Raw genomic sequence first — 13,199 nt, 5'->3', positions numbered from 1 at the left:
TGCCATCGTCTGTGACAGGCTCCCAACTATATATTACAGTGCTAGTGGGAAGGGTGTACATCCTCCATTATTCAGATTATGCACCTGAAAGATATGACACAACAAACAATAACTAGTTACTACGGCATAAACAGAAAAGCTAATTACTACAAACTACATACAATACTCGTCATATGTTACTTACGGAAGAGCACTGTATTCATTCACAAAACGTATTTCATTCGGCGCATTAACGATGGAAAAATCACTATATGTATCCGCGAGGTTCGTGGCAGCCTAATGACGGAAAACAATTCTTTCTGATTGACTTCTATTAGGCTTGTGCTGGACACCTTCACTCTTCCAGGTGCACAACTATGATATGACGAAGAGGCAACTGGGTCAACATAACTCTCCCCGCGTGCATTCTGTCCCGTGCCTCGCTGTAAACAAGCATCACGCGGTTGGCTATCTGTGATCCCTCATGAGGAATTCTCAGCACTCTTACTCTGAGGTGTTTTCATGTGACAAGGCTTAAAACTTTAATACTTTACTAACTAGCAGCGTTTGGTAAATTAATTTACCTACCTTATTATTATCATTCCTTATTGATTTACTTACCTTATTAAGCCTCCTATCCCTATCAATTGAGATATGTAAAAATACAAACGAAAAGAATAACATCCACTAGGTTTCTTCGAGATTCCAACCTGGGTTTTCTGATTCACAGCCAGTTACCTTGGCCGCTGCGCTATTGGCACTGTCGGCGTAAGACGTTTACCATGTGGATGCAGAAGCGGCAGTTGTAAAAGTTTCTTTCCTTGATTTCTGGAAAAGTTTGCGTTTGTGGGCCCCATACATGATGATGAAAAATGCTCTATTTACAATTATCTATTGATCCCTTCAATTTTGAGTCGATTGCTCGTGATAACCTTTAGGGGCGATTTTCTCAAAATTGTGGGGGTGTTGACCCAAAATATCTTAGAGTCCTTTGTTTTAAGCTGTACACAAGCGACCTGCCAAATTTTAGCCGAATAGTTTGGCCGTGTCTGAGGCCTTCCCCTTGTCAGATACTAACCAATTTCAACACTTTAATTTGACACTTTAATATTCTCATATGCCAAGAGTTCTGTCTAAGCAAATTGCAATGATCATTTGCAGGGGTAGAAAATGCTTTTTGAAGCATGGATACTTTTCCTACTTGCTATGACACTTCCTGATGCCATCCTGGGAATCACAACATCTCAGCAGAGTTTTTCAGCAGTAACTGCTTCATCAAAAGGTAAAATATTTCAGTGGTTGTTAACTAGTTATGGATTTCAGAAATGGTACATTTATTTGTGTAAAATATGTTTATAAAGTATGGTACATTTAACAACAATATGGAAAGGATAGATTGCTTGTCACCATATAAATGGGCCAATGTGTCATGGAGAGGTACAGTGAAAAACACTGCTACAGTATTAAATTTCTTGGATAAAGTCATTCTTCTGCAGTAGAAAACACACACACACACACACACACACACACACACACACACCACACACACACACACACACACACACACATTCAAACAAGCACAAATCAGACACACATGGTTACTGTGTCAGGGCCCTGAGACATTGGCCATGTGTGCGTGAGTTGTGCTTGTGTGAATATTTGTGTGTTTTCTACTGTACAAGATGGACTTTGTGTGAAAGGTTTAATATTTTAGCAGTCTTCTTAATTTCACCTCTCTGTAACTCAACAACTCCTCCATATGGTGAGAAGCAATCAATCCTTTCCATATTGTTATTCCATTTGGACTGTCCATTGTTTGTTATGGTACATTTAAATGTATAATATACAAAATAGTACATCCTTTAGAAATAAGTTTTTCATCTTCATAGGCCTACATCTACTTCATCATTTTCACCCATACTAGGGAAACCACTGTGAAGTGCACGACAGAGGTTACCTCCCATTGTACCAAATATAAGCATTTCTTCCTGTTCCATTTCCATATGGAGTGCAGGAAAAATGACTTCTTAAATACCTTCATGATAATTTATGGACTTATATCAAGGGACTTTATATTCCCATATCCCTTGCTTAATATTAGCTCTTGAAATTGTGTAATCAGGCTTTCATAGGTAGTTGTCATCAGTCTCAAACATATGTCATTTTAAGCTTTTCAGCATTTCTTTGATGCTCTCCTGTGACAATTCAAGCTACCATTCTTTGTATATGATCAATGTCACTTTTAACCCTGTCTTGTATAAATGCCCTTACACAAAATTCTAGGATGGGTTGTGTGAGTGTTTTGTGAGCCATCTCTTTTTAGAATCATTGCATTTTCCCAGAATCCTAGCAATGAACTGAAGTCTGCAACCTGCTTTACCTGAGACTGAGCCTTTGTGATCTTCCTATTTCACATCCCAACATATTGTGTATCCCAAGTATTTGTATGAGAGAACAGATTGCAGATTTGATTCATTGATATTACACTTGCAGTATAGCTACTCCATTTTTGCTTTCTGTGAAGAGCAAAACTTTACATTTTTGAACATTTAAAACAGCTAATATAGCTTTGCATCACATTAAAATCTTGTCAAGAACTGATCAGATTTTATTTTCAAATGACAGAGCACAGCAGTCTGTCATCCTTTTCTTTCAGGTTTTATTAGACAAATCTAGATTGTGGCTAGTGCCTAGCCATTATTAATGCACTATTTCATGGTATCAATGCATGTCCTAGTACAAGACTGATGTATTAGGACATGCATTGATACCATAAAATAGGACATTGATAATGGCTAGCCGAAATCTACATTTTCCTATTAAAAACTGAAAGAAAAAGATGACTGATTGCTGTGCTCTACCAATTGAAAGTCATATCACGGTCATTGAGTGCACCCACATTCCTAATGAAAGATAATTTGTTGATCAGATATTTGTGCAGCTTTTTTCAAATACTCTGATGGAATCTGATGGGATGTGAATTATAAAAGAATATGATCAAAACTGTACATTTTTGTAGTAAGTTTTTAAAATTAGCAGATATTTAGGGAAAGCAAGTGAACATATTTCACAGCCAAGGATTAGGTACCAATTTTGAAAATTCGCCAACAAAGAAACTATCTTACAATAATGGGCACCTATATAACAATGCTTTTCCACACTTCTGTCATTTCACATCTTATTATTGTTTTATTTATTTGGAATTCCTGTATCTCACATTACATCAGTGAATGTGAAAAGCATGTCACATGCAGAAATAGAGGCACAAAAGTAATCACTTCGAAAACACACATGAACTTCATGAAATCAAGAGGTGCATACAAAACCTTCAAATGGGCTTTTCTTGAAATGTAGCTTTGGTGTAAATGATACGCTTCCATGGCACTGTCATTCAGAAGCTTCCATTCTTTACATTATTTAGAGTAATCTAACATATGATTCACTCACTAGCCGCAAACAAAATCTTTAGATCCACTTGTGAGCTACCATTCCTCTGAGTTGTGTGAAAGATAGATTACAGATCTAGTTAATTATGTAATTCACAGCTGCTCCAAATCTCCCCTCCCCTCCCTCTCCCTCTCTACCTCTTATGAACCATAGACTTTGCTGTAATGGGATGACTGGAGTGTTTTTACAATACAGATGTTCCTGTCTTATGTGCAACTACATCAGAATGTATCTGCGGGAAGACCAGCATAACATATGGTTCTTGGTACGGGTTAGCAGCCTTTTTATTAGCTGCAGGGACAACAATTTAGATAATTACTGGTATGGCCTTGTAACATTATCCAACAAGGCCACACATTCTTGTTAATGTGGCACAGTTGAAAGCAAGAGAAAACTTCAGGCATTACATTTCTCAAGGATGTCGGCTGCATAGTTCAATGGTTACTGTATGCTCCTGGATAAAACTGCAGCTTGTAAACAAGAGATGAGAATTGCAAATAAATCAAAAGAAAATTATGGTGGTATTAAGAGAAACCAGAAATTTTCACAGCATACTCATCATAAACACATGGTAGAAGGGCTAAGATTTGCTCACTAAGAATGTTAAACTAAACATTCTGGTTCATTTCCTTGATAATCTGAATGAGTGGGGTCAAGTTATGGTGTGAAAAACACCCAAGAAACATCAGAGAACCATCTCCAGCTTGTCATGTTGGACTGAGTGTGTTGACTGGAGAACTATGTTTGAAGGAGTGTGTTGATTGGGAAACTTTATTCATAGTGTGGTCATGGACATGATAGCTCCTCTCTGCCATCCTGTCACATCTCCATATCAACCCACTTTACTGTGCTGATTCTACACAACTGAATTAATTTCACAACATTTGACTACAATGATTTACATCTGTGGGCCACCTGGTACAAGTGCTACACCATTTGCAACAGGTCAATATGGCCAGCGTGCTCTCTGAAGGGAGTGAGCATGGACCTATGGCAAAGAGGAGTCACATGCCTTCCTCATACATTTGAATAGTATCAAGCCAAGTACTGCAATGAAGAAAGAGAACAACATGCAGCTGCTTTTCCTGGATGTATCAATAATTAAATGTGTGAAGGAACTGTCATCTATAAAGTGTACAAAATGTCAACAACAACAGATTAACACTTACATAAGAAATTAAGCCATCATCCAGAGATTCAGCACTTACAGACGACTTTCAAGGAAAATGTTTACTCTAAATGTAATAACACTGTGACCAAAAAGATTTACAGGACTAATGAAGAACAACAGATGCCTACGGAGAAAGTTTTCCTCCTCTCTACAAACAAAATTACTGATACTTTTAGAACATGGCAAAGCAGGGACTGAAAATGAAATCATTAGGAAAATAGATGAATTTGATAGATATGTAAAAGATGTATATCAGTCATTTGTTATAACTGATGTGTATAGGATCCCATGTAATTGTCACTAAGCATATACTGGAAACAAGGAAGAAAGACTAACACCCATTTAGATAAACACAAGAGAAACTCTTGATGTGGACAAGCTGATAAATCAGTCATAGTGGAAAATGCTTTACTGTGTAGAGACCAAGAAATAAAATTTGATGAGTTTGATGTTTAGCCACTGTCATCCATGCTTGTATAGAAAGGCAATAGAAATTTGTAAACACAATAATAATTTTTCAGAACATTAGGAAGTGCCTCCTATTTAATATTATTAAAACACACACACACACACACACACACACACACACACACACACACACACACACACACACACACACACACACACACACACACGCACATGCACACGCACACACGGCACCAACTCCAGCATCTTGGACCAGAATGCAACATCATGTGGGATGCAAGCAGCAATCGGGAGGGGGTGGGCAAGGGGAAGGGATAGTATTATACGAGTGGGGAGAGAAACAAATACTGTCTGGTGCAGTGTGCAGGGACTGGACTGCCAACAGGCACAATATCAGGATGTTGTTTGGCAGGGAGATGGGGAAAAAAGGAATGTGTCTAGAAAGTTGTTAATAAATGTCTGGTGTTTGGTTTATACTCCAATCAATTATGCATGGAAGTTGTGATGTACCTATAACTAAATTCTAATAGTGGTGATCTAATGAAGAGAATACAACATAAATTTGGAGCATTCTGTCAACAATGACTTCAACTACTCTCACTGCAAACAATGGCTGCAAGAAGTAGCAAACACTGCTGACCACACCAAAAATACAGTAAAATGGAAGAAATATGTGTGATACAATGCTAGCACCCAAATGCTACAGACAGCCACTAAAGGACACCAGTGACCACCATCAACACCAAAGTAAGTGTCCCTCCTCTCGCGGCTACTGTGTCAGTTTGAAAGGAGACATTTTCTCATGTACACACCTACAGAATGTAGCTGGTTGCACCATGCATGAAGAAGTCTGTAAAACATTCATTGTAATGATCACCTACCAATGCCCAAGCAATCACGGTTGATGACACAGCTACTGCAGATACTAAACAACTCACGGAGTTAGTTTCGTGCAAGTGGAAGAGGGTGACTTACACCAGTTTTTTTATGACTGACAACACATCAGGAACCACATTCTTGGTGGACATGGAGTCAGACCTCATTGCATTGCCTCAACATAGTTTTAAGGCAACAACAGGTGGCTTCTGCCACTAATGGAGGTGGCTTCACTGCATGGGTACCTTTCTTTCCACGGCATTTTACAAGACTTCCCAGAACTAACACAGCCATCAGTGTTAAAGAGGACATGCATGCACAACAGGGTGTTGTCCAAATCACCAGTGGCAGCAAAATCTTGCCAACTCACAACAAAATGTTTTAGCAACTAAAGATGACATAAATCATCAAAGAAGGACTGATTTGTGGCACCTTCCGACAGTCAGTGGGCCTTGCCTCCCAATAATGTATTCTTTTAAAAAATCTGCCAATGGACACAATCCTGCAAGAACTGTCACCAGAGCAAAATCAGCAGGCACATCTCAGCACCATAAGGTACCACTGAAACGCCCATGGCTTGTTTTATGCACTTGTATGTGGGCCTGGTATGTCTGATACCAATCTCAGGCAAACACAAGGACATATTGACAGTCTTAGCATCAACCAGAGGCCATTCCCATCATGGACATCTCAGCCAAAACATTCACCAGAGCCCTTATCATGATCTGTGTTCCGAGATTTGTAGTGCCTCAAACCATAACAACCAATTGTGGGAGATAATTCGAGTCTTGGTCGTTCCACAAAAAGCTCATACATAAATGTGACTGCAGCCAACTCAAAACCATCAGCTGCCATTCTGCAAATAGTGAGATGTTAGACAGGTTCCACAGAAACATCAAAGTGGTCCTAGTGTGCAACAACAGCCAGTGGACTGAATCACTACCATTAGCACTGTTAGGACTAAGGACAGCAGTAAAAGAGAAACTGTACTGCTGCACACCACAGGTAGTTTACAGGCAACAATTACAACTTCCCACCAAGATTGTCTCTACTAAGTCACAGCAACCTCACTCTGAAGCTCATGACATAATTCAATCAACTGCTGTAAAAACGGATGGCACAAATGCATCCCACTGAGCTGCAGAATCATAGGGACAAGAAAGTCTTTGTACACAAAGAGGTACAGTCAACACCATGAGTCTGGCTGAGAGATGATAGAATGTAAACTGTAGCCAGCATACACGAGGTTCTACAAGGTTCTCCAAAGTGGTGTAAATACCTTCAAAATAGAGTGAAACAGTGGAGAAGAGCCTGTGTCAATTGAACAAATCAAACTGACACACATAGAACAGGCAGCCGCAGACCAAATACCAAAGTCTCAGTGCTGACTCATCCCAGCACTGAGAGGCTATATCCCTACCAACCTCAAATGTCCTCTGACTCGAAGAACAGGGTGAAGTTTTGTTCATTCCACAGACTTGGTGGAGGCAGCCAACACCATTGCCACTACACACAGCAGTTGTCACGTGGGCTGGTAGAGCCATGAAGTACCTGTTCCCTCACATTCTCAGTTCTCCTTATTTCATAAAGGGGGAGGAGGGGGCGGGGGGGGGGGGGGGGGCGTCAGACTGGTGTAGAGACCTCAGCGTTCGATACATCAATTTTGAACAGAGTGAGTGTAATCAGTATGATATCTTTGCTACTCAGTGAACATCTGGTATGTGAGTTTTAAACTTCACATACATCACTAGCTGTGTAAAGTACATGTACCAAGTATTAATAATAAATGTCTGCTGCTCACTTTATCCTACAATCAATTCTGTGCAATAGTTATTATGTACCTTTAACTATTAGGTTGGAGGATAAGTTTGGAGTGTTTTTGTTTTGCATGTTGGTATTTCAGCTGCTATGGGTTTGTTTATTGATTGTCATTTTTTTATTTGTAGTTCACTGTTGCTATTTGAGTTTACATATTGTCATTTTGTCCTTCGGTGATAGTGAGTGGGAGCTATGGATGCTAGAAAATGGAGTGCCAAGTGGAGCAATTGGAAAATCTCCAATATATTTTTCTGTTTGAGATCAACAGAGGGATTATAGCAGCAGTGGCAGCATTTGTGCCATGTATGGGGATAATGCCATTGGACAAAGCACAGCAAGAAAATGGTTTTCTCATTTTAGGGAGGATCATTTTGACATTAGTGGCTCTCTATGTTCAGGAACACCTTTGTGGTTTGAAGGAGGTCATTTAAACGCATCAATCTACAATGATCCACTTGACAACTGTAAAATGTGATGAACCGTGATCATTCCATCATCATGCAACATTAGCAAGCACGGAGGTTCAAAAATTGAGTGTATGGGTCTAAGACAAAGTCACAAAAATCAGCAGGTGGCTTGGCCATATGTGCATCATTGCTTGCTCAACATCAGTTGCCTCATGAACAACATGATCATTCCTACACCATATTGTTACCATTGACAGGAAATGGTGTCTTTATGCTAACACAAGAAAAAGAAAGGAATGGCTGAGCACGAACAAAGCACCAACTCCTTGTACAAAGACCTGCACACATTCACAAAAGATAATGTTATGCATCTGATGGAACAGCGACAGTGTAATGTACTACAAATTGCTTCCTCGAGGAGTAACCATCACTGCTGACATTTATTGTCAACAACTAAGACATCTTGCAGCTGCAATCCAAGAACTATGACCAGGAAGACTGGATGAAGTGATGCTACTCCTTGATAACATCTCCCCACATTCTGTTAGATTGACAAAAAACACTGTAAAGGAGTTGGGTTTGGAATTCATTACACACCCATATTATTTACCTGATCATGCACCCTTTTCTGCTATCTGTCAAACAACCTTCAAGAAACTTCCTTTCAAGATGAAAATGCATTCTGAACATGGCTCAACAAGTTCTTTTCCTCAACACTACTTGATTTCTACAGTTGAAGAATCAAAAAGTTACCCCAGCATTGGCAGTCTGTTGTAAATGGTGAATGAAATATATTACTGATGATTAAAGTCTCTTTTATGTGTATCTGTTGCATTTATAAAACTTACAGAAAAATGTAACAACTTATGCACAAATGCAATAGATTCCAATAACTCTCACAGTAATACCAAGACCTCTTGAAGTTTGTATCATGGGCAACTGCACTCAATAACTTACACATCCAATCACAGACTACTGCAATGTTATCCTGAAAGGCCTTTCTCAAGAAAGTGTACAGCACCTGGAACCGATTCTGAATGCCTTTGTTCATTATACCTGTGATGTTTGACTCTTTGGCCATATTTCACCATCACATGCACAGATGCTTTGGCTGCATGCAGAAAAGTGCAGAGATTTCCATAAGCTCTGTATTCCACTGTCTTATCAAAATATACTGTCCCTCATATCTCTCCTCACCTTAATGTTCTTGTCTGAACAACATTGCAGAAGCACCCATTGCCATCAGAGCGTAATCCTTCCTGTCCTACTCCATCATTCAGCCACTTTCTCGAAATCCTTCTCCTGAGGGAACTGCCCTGTCTGACATGTCAAAACTTACCCCAAAATATTTTATATAAGAAGAGTACACAAAAAGAAACACAATGGCAAAAATTTTACGGCTGAGACCCCTTGAAATTACTTTTAGAAAAATGCTGAAATTTGCCAAATTTGTGGCTCACAAGGCAGCTGGAGAAACGTATACCCCTGCTGTACTTGTAGCAGACAGTGCATGTGCAACATGGCAGGCACATATCCTTTGGTGATGGCACATCTCTAAACTGATTAAATGGCACAATGTAACTGTAATTCGTTAAGTGAATTTTCTCTGATAGATGTTCACAGTTACTATTGTTGTTGTTGTTGTTGTTGTTGTTGTTGTTGTCTTGAGTCCAAAGACTAGTTTGCTGCAGCTCTCTGTGCTACTCTATCCTGTGCAAGCCTCTTCATATTCCAGTACCTCCTGCAACCTACATCCTTCTGAATCTGCTTAGTGTATTCATCCCTTGGTCTCCCTCTGCGATTTTTACCCTCCACGCTGCCCTCCAATACTAAATTGGTGAACCCTAGATGCCTCAGATTATGTCCTACCAACTGATCCCTTCTTCTAGTCAAGTTGTGCCACAAATTTCTCTTCTCCCCAATTCTATTCAATATCTCCTCATTAGTTATGTGATCTACCCATCTAATCTTCAGCATTCTTCTGTAGCACCACATTTCAAAAGCTTCTATTCTCATCTTGTCTAAACTATTTATTGTCCATGTTTCACTTCCATACTTGGCTACACTCCATACAAATACTTTCAGAAAAGACTTCCTGACACTTAAATGTCTGTGCAATGTGATGTATAAATGTTAATGTACTACTGTAATTGCATCAATTGACTTGTCCTATATTACTCGTACACTGGCTGTATAATATGTAATCAACAGGACCAAATAAATAAATAAAGTAAATAAATACTCAGTGTTAACAAATTTCTCTTCTCCAGAAACACTTTCCTTGCCATTGCCAGTCTACATTTTATATCCTCTCTACTTCGAGCATCATCAGTTATTTTGCTCCCCAAGTAGCAAAACTCATCTAGTACTTTAAGTGTCTCATTTCTTAATCTAACTCCTTCAACATGACCTGATTTAATTTGACTACATTCCATTACCCTCATTCTGCTTTTATTGACCTTCATCCTACATCCTCCTTTCAAGACGCTGTTCCATTCCATTCAACTGCTCTTCCAATTTCTTTGCTGTCTCTGACAGAATTACAATGTCATTGGCAAACATCAAGGTTTTTATTTCTTCTCCCTGGATTTTAATTCCTACTCCAAATTTTTCCTATGTTTCCTTTACTGCTTGATTAATATACAGATTGAATAACATTGCGGATAGACGACAATCCTGTCTCACTCCCTTCCCAACCATGCTTCCCTTTCATGCCCCTCAACTCATATAATTGCCATCTGGTTTCGGTACAAATTGTAAACAGCCTTTCTCTCCCTGTATTTTACCCCTGCCACCTTTAGAATTTGAAAGAGAGTATTCCATTCAGTCCATTGCTATAAATGCAGGTTTGCCTTTCCTTAACCTACCTTCTATGAGAAGTCGTAGAGTCAGTATTGCCTCCCGTGTTCCTACATTTCTCCAGAATCAAAAACGATCTTCCTCAAGGTCAGCTTGTACAGTTACTATTTGCTTGAATTTGCAACTCATTTAATATACATACCAGTAATTGATATCCAACCTCACTATATTTTCTGATAAATAGAGTAAAACAACCCTTAATACTTTAACCGTATAGTTATATAGCAGCTGCTGAAGATTTTAAAGGCATTTCGGTAGACAATTTTAAAAAATATGGGACAAATTGTTCAAATCAAGAGGTGCCAGGACCACAACCCAGAGGCCACAAGTTTAACAAATTACACCCTTTATTACAAAGCTGTAATACAATCAATAAACAGTCCACATTCACATGTATGTAAGAATTATTTTTCAAATCCAAGTATCTCTTTTCTTACAAATGGGTGCAACATCTCCAGTGCAAAGATGACACCAACAGCGGTCACCCTCAGGCAAATAACATTGAAAACACTAACTATCTGGCTATCTACAACAGAATAAACAGAACGTTAGCACCCAGACAATTATAAAACACTTACACCATCCATATCATTGCAAGGTAACTTATTTAAAAAAGAAAGAAATTTCAAACCATGATAAATTTTAAATAACACCAGAAGACACCTGGAAGATCAGTTAAATCAATGAATGTTTCATGTTTATGACTATGCAACAGAAATCAAATTTACACAGTACCACAAACTGCAGATTACATTTAGGTAACAGTAATTCACTTGAGAACTGCAAAGTCCCACTAAGCTTAAACACTGGAAACAGTTAAATCAATTCATGTTTCATATTTATAATTTTATAACAGAAATCAAATTTACACAGTAGCACAAACTAAAGATTAGATTTAGATAGCAGGTATTCACTTAACAACTACAAAGGCCCACCATATTTAAATATTTTGAGCTTAAAATTTAAAAACAATTGAAAACCTTAAAACATCCAAATTAATGCCATTAGCAATCACTTAATATGACTACTCAGACAGGAGCCACCAAAACATTCCCAGTGCCAGTAAGCCTGATACTTGCATTCTGTCAGTATGTAAGGACAGGAGGTCACCGTGATCAATTATGTCATGAAATCCAACTCAAATGACTCCACCAAAACATTCCCAGTGCCAGTAAACCTGATACTTGCATTCTGTCAGTATGTAAGGACAGGTGGTCACCGTGATCAATTATGTCGTGAAATACAACTCAAATGACTCCACCAATCTCTCTCTACACCTATTCTGAAGCCAAGGTGAAATATACAGTGCTATAACCTCCACAGAACAGCACCTTTTCTACAGCAATACAGCAAGGCTATCCCCAATTAGGCAGACTGATGTTTGCTTCTGTACAAATGCACAGACACCAGACATAGCTGACCAACGACTGTGGTCACTTGTCATTACAAAAGGTAACCTGCAACAGGTTCGAGTAACTTCACTAGCACTGCTAATCACATATCCCATTCCACATAGCATTGTCCATAGCATGTATCACCACACAAAAGTTCTCTACCAGAAAAACCACCTTTGTGCTCACTTGGTGGTCTGGGTACATACACTGTGTTGAGACAATATATGAGTGCTCTTCATACCTCTGCAGCACCACATGCCCCTCTCAGTGAGGCAAATCTTGCACTTAAGGAAGTTATTGCTGCTATCTACCACAGATCACCTCAGTAATAATTAGCAGTTGCTTTTGCAGTATCAGTAAATGTTAACAATAGACATAAAATGATTTAATTTTCTTTGTGATTTCTTCATATATGCTTGCTAATAGCATCTGTCTTTGTGCATGTCCCAGAGTCTCAGAGTAATGTGGAATCCAATTAGTGTTTTCAACCTGGCAAAATGAAATATGAAGAACATGGTACATAAATGAAACCATGTGCTTTTCCTGAAGACCTACATGTGCATTATTTATCAGTTAATTTCTTGGGCAATCATTCCAACAATGCCAATGTTTCATTAAAAATAGTGGAAACATCATAAGAAACAGACACTTCTGTAAATTGTGCCTTGAATTATAACTAAGTAACTAACTAATTGTTGTGATGGATAAAGTCCAGAACAGAAAGATAGTACCTTCCAAGGCCAAAGCAAATAGGTACAGTAATAGCTTTCAGTGAAAAAGGAAAGGCTCTAAATTTTTTAGTTAAATGAAGGAGGGAGAAAA

The 13,199-nt window shown here is 38.7% G+C and overlaps 1 protein-coding gene across 2 annotated transcripts in view; it reads left to right on the top strand.

Annotated features, from left to right (window-relative positions):
* The window catches only part of LOC124789666, a 60,298-nt gene that overhangs the window by 34,930 nt on the left and 12,169 nt on the right, over nucleotides 1–13,199 (top strand). For both annotated transcript variants that reach the window (XM_047257103.1, XM_047257101.1), the window contains exon 2: nucleotides 1,141–1,261. In XM_047257103.1, the coding sequence (XP_047113059.1) occupies nucleotides 1,150–1,261 (112 nt within the window). In that variant the 5' untranslated portion in view covers nucleotides 1,141–1,149. The remainder of the gene's footprint in view (nucleotides 1–1,140; nucleotides 1,262–13,199) is intronic.

The sequence above is a fragment of the Schistocerca piceifrons genome, chromosome 3 (genome assembly GCF_021461385.2).
Source record: "Schistocerca piceifrons isolate TAMUIC-IGC-003096 chromosome 3, iqSchPice1.1, whole genome shotgun sequence".
NCBI classification, from domain to species: domain Eukaryota; kingdom Metazoa; phylum Arthropoda; class Insecta; order Orthoptera; family Acrididae; genus Schistocerca; species Schistocerca piceifrons.
Note: the sequence above shows the minus strand (reverse complement) of the source record. Positions and strands in the feature narration are given on the sequence as shown.